The following is a 14,195-nucleotide window of genomic DNA, read 5'->3' as shown; positions in this document are numbered from 1 at the left end:
AAACTTTTTTCTAGGTTCCTTGTCCTGCAACTAACTGAAACAATTCTATGGCAGGTAAACTTTCTGCAGCTGAACTATATTTGAATTTTATTTTGTCAAACATATAACAATATTTGGATTATATGCAGGACAGAGTGCCATGAGACCGCCCTCACCACTTTTTTATGTTTTAGATGGTAATGGGTGATAACTGAATTTACTGTCTGGAAATGAAGGGAAGTTCAACAAAAGTGTTGAAATAAACTAAATATGCTTTCCTCTGAGAAACTAGGGTAAAAACAGAGTGTAGTGTGGCAGAATTCACACACATACCTTTATTCTCTGCACTTCTGATAACACATTATGAAGATGAAACATTTGTTGTTATGTAGAATAGACTTAATCACATCCATCTGGATGCTTGAATCTGGTAGTGATATTTTTAGACAACTCTTGAAGTTGACAAAATTCAAGATGTACATTTCCAGTGTATGAGAAAAGCCTCTCGTGACACTTCTCAATAATCACCATGGGATTTAAGTTTTAGATTAGTCTACTACTGCAAGGTACCTACACAGATAAAGAATTTTTCCCAACCACCACTGTAAGAGTGTGTGGAGGGTACGATATTGCACAAATGTGGCAATCAACTGTAAATGAGAGTCCATTCTCCATCTTCAACTATCATGTTAACATGCCAAGGGCCTACAAAGAGGTGTTCAGTGGTGCAATGCATTTACATGTCACAAGCATGAGTAAGGCAAAAAATGAGTAAACATGTTGAGGCAGATGAAAGATTATGGAGAAAATTTAAAACAGTTACAGATGGTAATAATTATTACTGATCAGTCTTTATGCTACATTATCAAGAAGGTGCCACTGTGTAATAGAACAATATATAAATAAAACTCATCCCAACATACCTTGAGTCGAGCTATTTCCATTTGATATTCACGCAGCAGGGCATCTTTAGGATCTTCATTAATTCTGGGCTGATTCTTAATGTTTTTGGCACGATTGGCATATCTCAGTGTTGTAAGTGTTTCATCATAATTGTAACTAGCTGGGCCTATATTTGCCACCATCAAGGTTTTAGAATTTCCACCAAGAGAATCTGAAACATATTCACATAAACATAAAATTTAGAGCAGAAAAAAACTAATTATCATGCACAAAAAGCATTTTCATACAGACCTACAACAATATTGGCTATGATGCTGCACTGACCGTGATCAACTAATGCTTGCCAACCCACTGTCACTCACTCACTCACTCCCTAACAAACAAACAAACATGCACACACGTGGTCAGTCTGTGAATAACAATGTATATATGACTCTGGAGAAGTGTAAAAGTAGAAAAATCTTCCTAATGTGATTATGAAGTTCTATAGCATGAAACCAAAATAAATACAAACTGTTTCTCACAATATTTCATCCTTTGAGAAGAGAAGGAAACTTGTGCACTTTGAATCAATAAAACTGTGAAATGTATTTCCACCAGCACATTCATCTTTGTAACTTAACTGAGATGAAATACTGTCGATTTTATTAATGCATTGGCAACACCATTGACCTAACCACTGAATTTATCACTATTCTTTATTGCTTTACATGTTATTGAAATCACTTCAATATCTGTTATGCAAAGAATCTTATGAATGGAGAAATCAGTCTCACCTCTCTAATACCTTAAACTTCATTAACGGTTACCAAGTGTCTTAACAGAATATTAACTAAAGGCTTAGTGAGAATAAAGTATTTCCTCAGAAGCAATTTCCTTGAAACAATGACCCTTGACCCATGGATACACATGAGAGACTTGAAAGACAGTCTTGCAATGACAACCTGGAGCATGGTTACTTATCAATATATTAAAATAGACAGTCACATTGCACACAGGGGTGCGCATTTCTACATGCATATTTTATTCCCTTACCTCACGCTTTTACAAAACTGTAAATAATGGCCTCATTCTGACAACACACTAAATCATGTACCGCAGTACTGAAGTTAAACAAATTTGAGAAAATATTGGGCAATACTGGGAAATCATTCGGACAGGGGTGTAGAAAGTTTTTTTAAATGGAGATATTTTCTTAGTGGATCCATTAACAAGAAACAGAATTTTAGATGGTAAACAGACACCTATGAAGCCCAGTTTATCTTGAATGAGTGTTTGCCAGTGAGCACAGATAATTTTGGAAGCAGAGATGTTACAATTCCCCAGGGTACCACACCTGCCAAAGTGCACAAAGCAAACAGTGATGAGATAATAGCATTATAAGAAAATGAACAACCTGAAAGGACAGTTTCCATAAATTCTGCCTCAGTTGTGTCCCTTATAAAAGTGGAAACTGGAAAGAAACTTCAGCACCTGTATAAGGCAGATCAGGAAGTATCTTTCCCTATTCTAGCTGAATTCGCAACTTTGTTTGAAGAAAATAAACAATTTCTGGCAGAACTAAGAAAGAACCATTCAGATAAAAAGCCCATGTGCACCAGAACTGTTACACAGCAAATAGCATTAGTATTTTCTATGTCACTATTTTTAGCTATATTGATAAGTCTGTTGTGCCTTTGCTTCAATCAGGCCCTGACTGGTTAAGATATAGGCATGTTAGTTTGATATAACCACTGCCTGGACAGAACTTCTCCCCATGCATTGCTGCTATTGGCAACAGCCTACTCGGTGCAGACATCTGGCCTTCATCAAACAATGCCAGCCACACAGCTGATGCTGCTTCTCCACTGTGCACCACTCCATTTTATTGGGGTTTACCTCAATTCCCCACAACAAGCATGCATGTCCCTGTGCTACTAATGGGTCATTACTTTTACATTTGCATGATAAATGCTCCCCATTATCCCACATCTACTTATTTCTTTACATTTTATCATCTGCCTCTACTAGTGAATGGCTTTTTCATATGTTGGCATTATTTTGCTATGTTGAGACACTGTTACATAATTTTACCACTGTCTGGTATGGTGAAGTTATGTTCCACATTTATGAATTTGAAAGCTTGCTTTACAGAAAGTGCAGATCACACGCCAGTTTTGCAGAGTAGGCTGCTTTGTTGTTTTGAAGCACTCTGCAGAGATATCATCCCACACACTTCCAAACTGAACCATCTATTGTTCAACTGCCACTGAATAAGCACAACACAGCACTGTTCCATGCGCCCATTCACTAAATACACATTGGTGACACATTTCAGAATCTTTTTATAGGTTCTGTTTCTTCTTGGAACATACTGAAGACAGTTTGTCTCAGACACTACAAATTCAATTGGTCCCTGACTGATAGTCGAATTAATAACAACTTTTGTTCTACTACATAAGAATTAGCTAGTTGTATGCCATTCCATACCCCATTCTGGTTACACTCTTGTGTTCCAATCGTAATTTCACCCCACACAGATACCAGGTAATGCTAGCTAACAGTGGTCTTCCATTCAAAGCATTCCATTGCTATATCCTGGGAGATGAATTCCGCTTCTCCACACAGTTGAAAGAAACTTTGGATACTACTACCAATCCATTGATGTTATTCATTCTGGGATTTAACTCCTCTCTCAGTACACAATCTGCTTTATCATTTCTTCTGGATATTAACAACACTGAATTGTTTAAGTCCTTGGACTAGTTGATGACACAGGCACATCAACAAATCTCAGTATATCAAGTTACCACCCACCCACATTACAGTATTCTAGCATATTCTACTTAACATAACTGTTCCAACAGTAACTTCTGTCCTGCTTGCTATTCTAACACTGAGCACGAAAGTATATTGCTGTCTCACACAGTAGTAGAATGTGTACAGCCACTCCAGCTGATCGTGTGCCTTGGCCAAATTCTTGTCGACTGTAATGTCGTGAAATGTAAACGTTAAAGATGACTTATTTTTGCTCTGTCATGAACTCTAATTTTGTAATCTCAAATGGTTCAAATGGCTCTAAGCACTATGGGACTTAACATCTCAGGTCATCAGTCCCCTGGACTTAGAATTACTTAAACCTAACTAACCTAAGGACATCACACACACCCATGCCCGAGGCAGGATTCAAACCTGCGACCATAGCAGTCACGTGGTTCTGGACTAAAGCGCCTAGAACCGCTCGACCACAGCAGCCAGCTTTGTAATATCACCTAGGATTTTTTTCCTTCAGTTAAAACTATTACTATTCTGTATTTATCATATGAATTGCTTGCTTTTGCCACTGTTTCAATTAATAGTCATTTGTGATTGGCCTCATTTGTTCATTTGATGTTTTGCCATGAGCTATTTTTACAGTCTTTCTATTCAGTTTAACTGAAATTAATTAAATTATTGTTGTGATCGTCGAACTGAGTCAATGAAATCACCCATCAGGTGTTTATTGTAAATGATTTATTATTTTTTTTTATAAGATGCATTAAAGCAATGAGAAGTGTCACATTTTGCAATTGTCATTTTAGACTTTTGTTACTTAAATCTAATTTCATACATCATTCTGGTCAATGCTCAAAAAGATTTAATCAATTAACAGACTTCGTACCTTCTGCACACTGCTATATTTTCAGTTTTGCAACTTCTCTTTGATCAATTAAATAGTTAAAACATCACTCAGAGGATGTAATCAATGGTGCTACCAAACTCTAAATACAGTTTACTTGTAATGCTTCCTGATTACATTTAAAACAAACTATTGTGTTCCAAAATTCTGTTCCATGACTTCAAACTGCCTTATCATCATGTAAACCAATTGGTGTCACCGAGGTGGTTACCAGGTCACTGTTAAGGACATCGGATACTGCGTGCCGATGCTGTCTTAAAAAACTGCCTGCAGTCTGACGAGAAGGCCTTCCAATGTCACAAAATCCCTATTCTCTTACAAATTGCACTTGGTCTGTAACATCCTTTAATAATGCTGGAAGTCAATCATTCAGTTCCTTTAGCCATCTTAAGAACCAACCTGTAAACATGTAGCAATAAATTTTACATTATGACCTAATCCTTGTATGACTGTTTCAGATGCTCGTATTCCTTAAAGCTGTCTCTGAAACCAGGTTCGTCTAACTTTGTAATGCAACCACCATCTCAGTTCTGTGGTGAGAACTGTAGTCACCGCACAGTGATATAACAATTACACTCACATTCCAAGATTTGAATTGTTAAATGAAAATCATATATTGTCAATCCCACAGCTGACATCCATTGAGACTGTTGAATTCACCTGTGTTGCAGTCTTTCAGAGAGTGGGGAGGAGGCGTATGAGGTGCTCCAAGCTCCTGAACGCAAGTAATTTTTATAACTTAAATTTTACAAAGATGCCGCCTTTTCGTATGTTGCCCTTCAGCAGATTCAACAAAAATTGGTTCATGCTGGACTAAATCATCAGCAAAACCACCTTGCCAATCAAATCACATTGCAGGGTCACCAGACTTTTGAGACTGAGGGCTCTTGGAGCCACGATCGAGAAACATCTGTTTTATTCTGAGATGCCACCTGGAGCAGATGATAAACGGCTTAGTTTCTTTAGCCTGGCATTTTCCCTTCTCCTCTAAGAGGTTACGGGAGTGAAAGATGTGCTGTAGGTGGTGGTGGTGGTGGTGGCAGCGGCGGTGGTGATCCAGATGGCACTAGTTGTGAAGTAGTCATTGGAATCTTGCATGTTGTGCTCTGTTGCATGTCATGCCACTGGGTGGTCCACCTCATTTTTTGCAACAGTTTGGCAGTGGCCATTCATTCAAGTTGACATCTAAGGTAACTGTACCTCTTGTTTGTGTACCTATCAACAACACAGTGCTTCTGCCTTTCGGTGAGTCATCTCCTTTATTCCAATATAATTCACAATTCTGAACAGAACTTTTCATACATAATTATTATATTCCATTGCAGTATAGGAGCCATTAATCACGAGTGGTTTCCTTCTAGCATGTCTTGTTCAAATGTGTTGTACAGTGGATGGAAAAGTACAATTACCTCCCACTTTGGCAGCATATATATCTAGTTTCATTTCAGAGTAATCTTCATTGGTTACCACTAACCTCCGCCTATCTGATGGTTTCATGCTGTGTTTCTTTGAATTACAACAGTTTTTGGGCATGGATTTCATCTTGTGTCATCATGATGCTTTGTGCATCTGTCTTCATAGCTGAGTGTTGTTACCGCAGTTTGGCAGGGGTCTCTGTTGGAACTGATTTAGAAGTAGCTGCATGCTTAGTAGCATGGGTATTATTGGATGTACGTTTACTGTATAATTTGGAACACACATAAAGATAAATATTACACTAGCTATTCTATTACTTTTATACTACTTTTTAACTTTATAATTGTAAATCATTATATTATTTGTAACAATAAATAAATAAAAATAAAAACCCCATGTACCAGCATACTAAGGTGTGGTGTGAACTGAACAGGAAATATATGAACAACAATTGTGGAGTGTACATGAAACCAATATGTATGCAACAAACAGTGATAATTAGAAATTTGTCAAAGAGCTGAAGAACACAGCAAAAGTAGTGAAATGTGACAAACATATATTGTTGTAAATTACAATTTGCTTTTGAATTTTAAAATATTAATGGTTCTTTGAACATCAGAGAAAGGAAATGGGCTTTATAATTATAGTGGAGTTACATTTTCAATTAGCATGGATACTATGTTGAAAAATAACAACAGTCCTGAATTCTATGCAGTACACATGCATTTACATCCAGAATAAAGATGACATTCATTACCAAAAAATTACAAGGAGTAGAATTGACTACTGTATTTTTTGGCACGATACAACACAATTTTGACAAAAATCAATGGAGCTATTTCATGATTAAATAAAGATCTTACCACAGTGTCTAGTAAGAATGTGTACACTAATATAGTGCAGTACTGTTTGAAACAACACTTTTGTTAAGAGAAACATTAACAAATGCTAATTAGAACTTGTAATCAAGCTTTAGTGTCCAAATTTTTTTTAAGTAGACCTGGTAACTGAAAGATGTCTTTATAGAATAGTGCAGTCACAATCCTGTGAAAATGGCAAGAGAAGAATCACATAGTCTAGATCGGTCATTTGTAGATTTTGACTTGCTTTATACGACAGATAATTTGATTATTTATGTAATAGTTGCTGGTTCCAGTGGGACATTAGGAGGTATTATGGATTGTTATTGTAGACTGTGGCACACAATTTACAGGAGAAATGGAGACAATTTGGTCATTTTGAATATCATTGTCGAGAGACTGATAATGACAGGAAAACCCTGCTGGAACCTGTCAGTGTTTTGTGCATCACTACAAAGCACCTGCAGATTTGGTATTTACATACGCTTTTACTAGTAATTAAACACAGGACAACCAAATGAATGCAGAGATAGTGATCAAAAGATGGCATGAGCTATCAGCAAAACCATAAGAAACTTTGTAATTATGTTATCTCGTCCAGCTTATTAGTCAAACCAAGCACCAAGTTCACAATGGGTGATAAAAGGTATGGAAAGCTTCATTTTGTGGATGTATTGGTCTACAAGAGGGAGTATGAGACCCTGGAACATGGTGTTTGTAGAAAACCAACACACAAAAACTGATAGCTACATGTCGTGTCATCATCCATCATATCAGTGCACAGGTGTCACGATGTTGGCAAGGAGGGCTTACACCATCTCAGTTGCACAAGAACAGTAACACCTTAACCTTGTGCTTAAGGAGAATGGTTATACTGCCACACAGATCTGTTGTGCTTTGGACCTTTGCCTGAACCGGTGAAGGATGTACATAGATCTGTTGCTTGTAGTATATCTTCAAAGACTGGAAGGATTTTAAAAAGATAAGAAGTTTGTTTTATCTGACAGTTAAAGACTACAGCACTCCTTTGCTCAGTTAAATGTGGTGTCACCGCCAGACACCACACTTGCTAGGTGGTAGCCTTTAAATCGGCCTCGGTCCGTTAGTATACGTCGGACCCGCGTGTCGCCACTGTCAGTGATTGCAGACCAAGTGCCGCCACACGGCAGGTCTAGAGAGACTTCCTAGCACTCGCCCCAGTTGTACAGCCGACTTTGCTAGCGATGGTTCACTGACAAATTACGCTCTCATTTGCCGAGACGATAGTTAGCATAGCCTTCAGCTACGTCATTTGCTACGACCTAGCAAGGTGCCATTACCAGTTACTATTGATGCTGTAAAACATGTACCGTCAAGAGCGATGTTCACCAATTATGGATTGAAGTTAAGTATTCGAGCAGCTACGTATTATTTTTGCTAGTCTCATATCCCTGACCTGTTCCAGACCTCACGCCAGCCTGCGTGAGCTTAAACGCGTGCCTTTCGGCTTCTTCCTAGTGGATTGGCTGTCTTGCTAGTCCACAACATTAAATATGGCCTAAGACAGATGAAGTCTTGTGTTTACAGACTCTTTTGCCATTGCAGGGAAACATATTGGCCAAGCAATTCACAGTGTTCACGGTAGATGTGTTGAGCACCATAGCCCCACACAATTACTACAACCTGAGGAATCTGTGGTGGCAAGAGCACCATCTAACCGAGGGACACTGAACGATGTATGATGAAAAGTAGATAGTTACTTGTGCATCTTGCTACTAGGATTGTGTCTTTTTGCTGGCAGAGGCACATATTCTGCAGTGATTCATCATTTTTGTCTGCTTCTGCCACCCAAGCACTGTACCTTCACTTTACATTATGAAGCAGCAGTGGTGATTTCTTGTGCAGGCACTTTTTGGTTCTCTGTGGCTCATAAAGTGGCCACACCATTCATGGTAGGAATCAGTTCTGACAAGATTAGCAAACTGTGTTCCCACCTAAAGATGGTGGCCAGATGGACCACTGAAATAGTGTGTCCAGATGATTGAATGATCGAGTCGTATTTTTGAGAAAAGTTAGGTGTGATTTTGAAGCTCTTCAAATTTAGGGGCAACTCTTATTTATGACTTTCAATATGATATAAACAGCATAAACATTTTTTACACATTTTGTTGCCACACAAAAATGCTCAACTCGTAATTGCTCATGCAACACTTGCATCCATGATGGATTTCCCCTCCGAGTGTCAGTAAATTTGTATTTCAGTCCACATTAAACAGATTACATCTCACCTTAATGTGCTGAAAGCATTGCCCTTACTAAACAACAGACCTTTAGATGTTTCTACAAATCAGTTGGTATTCCAAGAGAAAGATTTCATTAAGTTCATGCCTGAAACAAAACTAGCACTAACCCAAATGCTTATCCTACTTACAGAAATACCTTCTGCCATTTAACTAATGTCTAAAACTACTTTTACAGCACAATGAAAATTCAGTCTTCATACCACATGGTTCATATATATGTGAGTGTCCTTGTTGTTACATCTACCCTATGTACCCCAACAGTACCACACTCCAGTCCAAACAACGGGTGATGGAAAATAAGAGGAGAGCTGGCTTTGACAGTACATATGTGATGTATCAGCAAAATTTGTCCAAAATTTATTACAAGCATAACTGTTGCCCAACTATCAGAAAGTATGAGCAGCCACAGACAAAATGTCTCCACCAGTAAAATCTGATACAATGTTGCCAAGTGTGTTGTGGCATCTCAATGTTTATTCCAGTTTTAGGGCCTTTCTGTTTAACTTAAATTAATTCACTGTGTTTTGTGGGATCATGTGAGCCAAAGCTACTTGTTAAGTGAATGACACTAAATAATTCACATAGGCTGACAAGAAAATTTGAAAACCAGATATATGACTATAAAAGCTTAAAAAATACTGACAAATAAAATGCAGTGTAAGACTCTAAACTAAGGAACAAACTACAGTGCAAAATAACAAGAGCCTGCCACAAGAAAGCTTTTCTGCTTATATTTGAAAATGTGGAGTTTAGCACTGAAGCCCCCTAGTAACATCAGCACTTCTGAATTCTAAAGATATAAACTAATTCAATAATACAAACAATCCTGCTGGAGGAACATCTGCAAATGACCATTATAGTAGAGGCTGAAAATTACGCTTTTTTAATTTAATTTAATTTTTGAATGCTTAAACCACAATAAGTTTTGGGCTATTATGTGCCCCTCATCAAGTGTGATACTGAAAATAAATAAGACACCACAGCTAACAATAACTTTTATATGCAGTATTGAACATGAGAAAACAAAAAAGAAGTACCATATAACATTTTTGAAAATATGTGCGCATGCTAGGTGTGCACCTTGCCAACAGCTGTTTTTAAAATGTTATATTTTTTGTTTCTCATGTATACTACTGCTTGTAAAAATTATTATTAGCATCGATCTCTTGTTTATTTTCAGTATCATACATGATGATGGGAACGCAAGCTCAAAACCGGCTGTCATTTAAGCCCTGGAAAAAAATTCTTACAACTAAAGTGGTATTTTCAACTTCTACTAAGTCAATAATACGTGTTTGTCTGATCACTCGTCTAGCCTTAGTATATCCTCTATTATTGCTCTTCTCAATTCATACTGCTCCTCTCTTCTTACTTCTATTTAAAGTAAATAAATCTATCATCAGTCTAAATGTTGGTTTGAACACCGTAGTGGAGGTGGTATGCTGCTGCCTTCCTCTGAGCTTACAACTTACTTACCAAGCCAGTTTATCATCAATTCAGAATCTTCTAGTTACACAATATACTTTCTCTTTAAAACAATATGTCCTCTGGCAAATATTCTAACAAAATGGCTTTGAACACTATGGGACTTAACATCCGAGGTCATCAGTCCCCTAGAACTTAGAACTACTTAAACCTAACTAACCTAAAGACATCACATACATTCATGACCGAGGCAGGATTCGAACTTGCGACCATAGTGGTTGCGCGGTTCCAGACTGAAGTGCCTAGAACCACTCAGCCACATCGGCCGGCTAATTATTCTAACAAAAAAATTCTTTATTTTTATGTGAGCAACACTAAGCTGAGCTTCAGAGGGCACAGATTTTTTTTAACACTACAGGAAAGCCAAGAGTATTAATGATCAAAAATGCCCTGTGATATCCCAAATAAACAATACAGCAAGAATGATGATTAAAATACTTCTTGCTGTTGTACCACACCATAGTATAAAATACATTGACTATAAACTTAAAACTGATGTTTTGACCATATTACAGTGGCTTTCCTCAGGGCAAGCCTTGCCCCGAGGAAGGCTGTTGTAATACAATCGAAACATTAGTTTTAAGTTTATAATCAAAGTGTTTTATACTATGATGTGGTACAACACCCAAATGAATTTTAATTATCATGACAGCAGCCTAAGCAAGCAGTTGCAGTTACAGCCAGCACCTATTTGTCCACAAGCAGTACTGATACAAACAATGTTGACTATACAACATAACTCCTGAGCCCACAAGCCCTAAAATGGCAACTAATTCCTCAGTACTGACAGTAAATAGATAAGTCTTTCATAACTGAATAACAGTTTCTCTCAGTCAAATGGAACCACTGATCAAACAATTTGGATTTTGTAAACGACTGTTAATGGTGCACACTTCAGCTTCACTGATCACATTATTTAATCAAAAGAAATTTTCATTTGGACTTTTCTTGAGCTGAGTAAGGCCGCTACGTACATAATATTCAACTATGAGTATAATTTATTTATAAATTTATGTCTCATTCTGACTATAGATATACTAATTGTCCTTTATCTTTTACATCTCTACACTATTACATGCATGGACCCGATAAACAAACTAATACTAGAGAAATAGGCAGTACTGGTAGCTCACATAAATAAAAAATTCTCATGAAATGCAGAAAGATCTGTATAAGATTAATACTTAGCATAAAAACTAGCAACTGACTCTTAACATTACCAAATGTTACGTAATTCACATGAATATATGGAAAAATATGTTGTTATTTGATTATAACATCACTGCGTGACCAATGGAATTACTTCCAAGCTGCAAACACTTAGGATGTCTATTTGGGGGTATCTGAAGTGGAACAACCAGATCTATCTATATCGTGGAGGAAGAAGATGCCAGACAAGATTCATTGGACCAATCACAAGGAAAGTTAATTTATTTACAAAGGATGTTAGTTACAAGTCTCATGTTCTTAAATATTTTCCATCACCTGGTACCCTTACCAAACAGATTAATGGATGACAGGGAGGATGGTTAACACTTTGGAGATTGGCCACTTAGACAAATACTGGGCCCAGGAAACTGGCCATTTATGCTGTTATTTAAAGTGTTATGGGCACATATGTAATTGATGTGTCTTCAAGAGCAACACATACTAAAAAGGGCCAAGCTTCAACATTTATTTTTCATATTTAGTTTGGTTCTTTGACAGATTATAAATTTTAAATTAATGATAACAGAAAGTATAATCATCCTCCTAAGAAAAACGTGCGAGGTGAGTTACCGAGAAATTTCTTCATCTTGAGCTTCCAGAATTTCTTGCTCACACAACAAACATGACTTATTTGTAACAGAATTCCAGCAAACTGAGAAACTGAACAAGTACACACATGAAATTATGCCAACGCAATCATATAGACTCGGCCATTCCTGAAAGCAGCTGTTATGTTTGCTAATGTTTCTTTCAAAATAATTCTAGAAATAGACAACAGAAGGCAGCACAATTCATGGGGCAGGGCAAGAGACATCTGCACATTGTGTTCATATGAAATGAGCCAAGTTTCCAAAGGATAGGTGGCTCGCAAGTCAAGAAAATCACAGTCAGACCTATACTCGAGCATGGTCTTTTTTAACACAAAGTTGTGGCTCAAGTTATGCTCAGGCATTCCAAACTTTAAGCCAAGATATCTGCTCACTAATATCCATAACATTGCCTATGGTAATCACTGAAGCAAATATGGAGGCCAAAGAAGTTGAGAACTTCCAGAGGGGCTCAAAACTTACTGTCACTCCAGGATACATATAACTTATGGGAAGCTATAAATGAACCCCCCCCCCCCCCCCTTCAACCCTTCTCCTGAGACAAGATGTGGCCATCCTGCAAATGCAAATGGTTTAAGTTTGCAACAGATCTATGCAGCATAAGGAGCTTGCTTGCTATGTTGAAGATATCAGTATTTCTATATTCACGTGGGGCAGCAGTGCTATTGAAGAAAGAGCCTAATTACAGAACAGACAACTTAATCACAGTGTACCGATGCTCCACACATACTATCTCATGTAACATACAACCTTTCACTTTATGGCTTGCCTTTAAAGTAGATTGTTCTTCCCACTGTTTGCATAGGTACTAATACAGATTATGCAATACTGTAGCTGCAAAAATTATAAGAATATCACATAATTTAATGTTGTTAGCTACTCCAGCCAAGTTTTGTTTCGCACTAGGAGTTAAGAATTTTATATTTCATAAAATATCTTCCCTTCCATTAGGCCATCTGCTGCAGCAATCTTATGTAGAATGCTTGAAATAAAGAGTCTTGGTTGCAATTTATTCTTTTATTAACCAGGTGTTTCGCCTTCATGGGTTAGCTGAAGATTATCTAGAAGGATAACAAAATAAGAAAAAATTAGAATATGGTCCTAGCTTGCACGATTCTAAATGTGAATTTTCCTTTCACAGCATAAAAAATTGTGTTAGACTGAAGCAAGTTTCAAGCCAGATAAACTGGCAGAGGCCTAGACAAAAACAACTAATGTGATATTGTTCAACAGTGGGACCGAATGTTAAATAAATACTCAAACTGAACAAAACATATCTTAAAAAAAGTGGTACTGGCAGGCCAGAATGGTGCAATGGTAGGATTACACTCATGAAGGAGGACACACATTTAAACAGAATACACAGAGGTGCCATTGCGACTTCCTGGCAGGAGTGTCAAGTGGGCACACAGGCAATTAGTGGACCGAGGCTTGCATACCGTGACTGCAGCGTACACATACAGGTGGTGCTCAAAGCAGTTATATGACAGTCAGCATATTTAATGCTCACGAAAAACATCTAAAAATGGTTGAATCACTGTAATGAAATCAAAAGGTTACAATTAATCAATTCTTAGATGGTATATTTTTCAAATTGAGTGGGTAGTCCTTGATTTAAGAATTTGTTTTATCCCCAGTTATTGGGAAGAAGCCCATCTTTGATGGTTATCTTATTACCATTTTATTTAGTTATGGCTGGTGTCACTATTTTATTTATTTGGAGTAACTTACAAGTTTCCTTTTATGTGCAATTTTGTTTTGATTAATTGTATCCTAAAAATTTCATTATAGTCAT

General features: G+C 37.3%; 1 protein-coding gene across 2 annotated transcripts in view; it reads right to left on the bottom strand.

Moving 5' to 3' along the window:
* Positions 1–14,195, bottom strand: part of LOC124556505 (kinesin-like protein KIF3B) — a 132,193-nt gene that overhangs the window by 57,207 nt on the left and 60,791 nt on the right. For both annotated transcript variants that reach the window (XM_047130460.1, XM_047130461.1), the window contains one exon: positions 903–1,093. In XM_047130460.1, coding sequence (XP_046986416.1) covers positions 903–1,093 — 191 coding nt within the window. The remainder of the gene's footprint in view (positions 1–902; positions 1,094–14,195) is intronic.

The sequence above is a fragment of the Schistocerca americana genome, chromosome X (genome assembly GCF_021461395.2).
Source record: "Schistocerca americana isolate TAMUIC-IGC-003095 chromosome X, iqSchAmer2.1, whole genome shotgun sequence".
NCBI classification, from domain to species: domain Eukaryota; kingdom Metazoa; phylum Arthropoda; class Insecta; order Orthoptera; family Acrididae; genus Schistocerca; species Schistocerca americana.
Note: the sequence above shows the minus strand (reverse complement) of the source record. Positions and strands in the feature narration are given on the sequence as shown.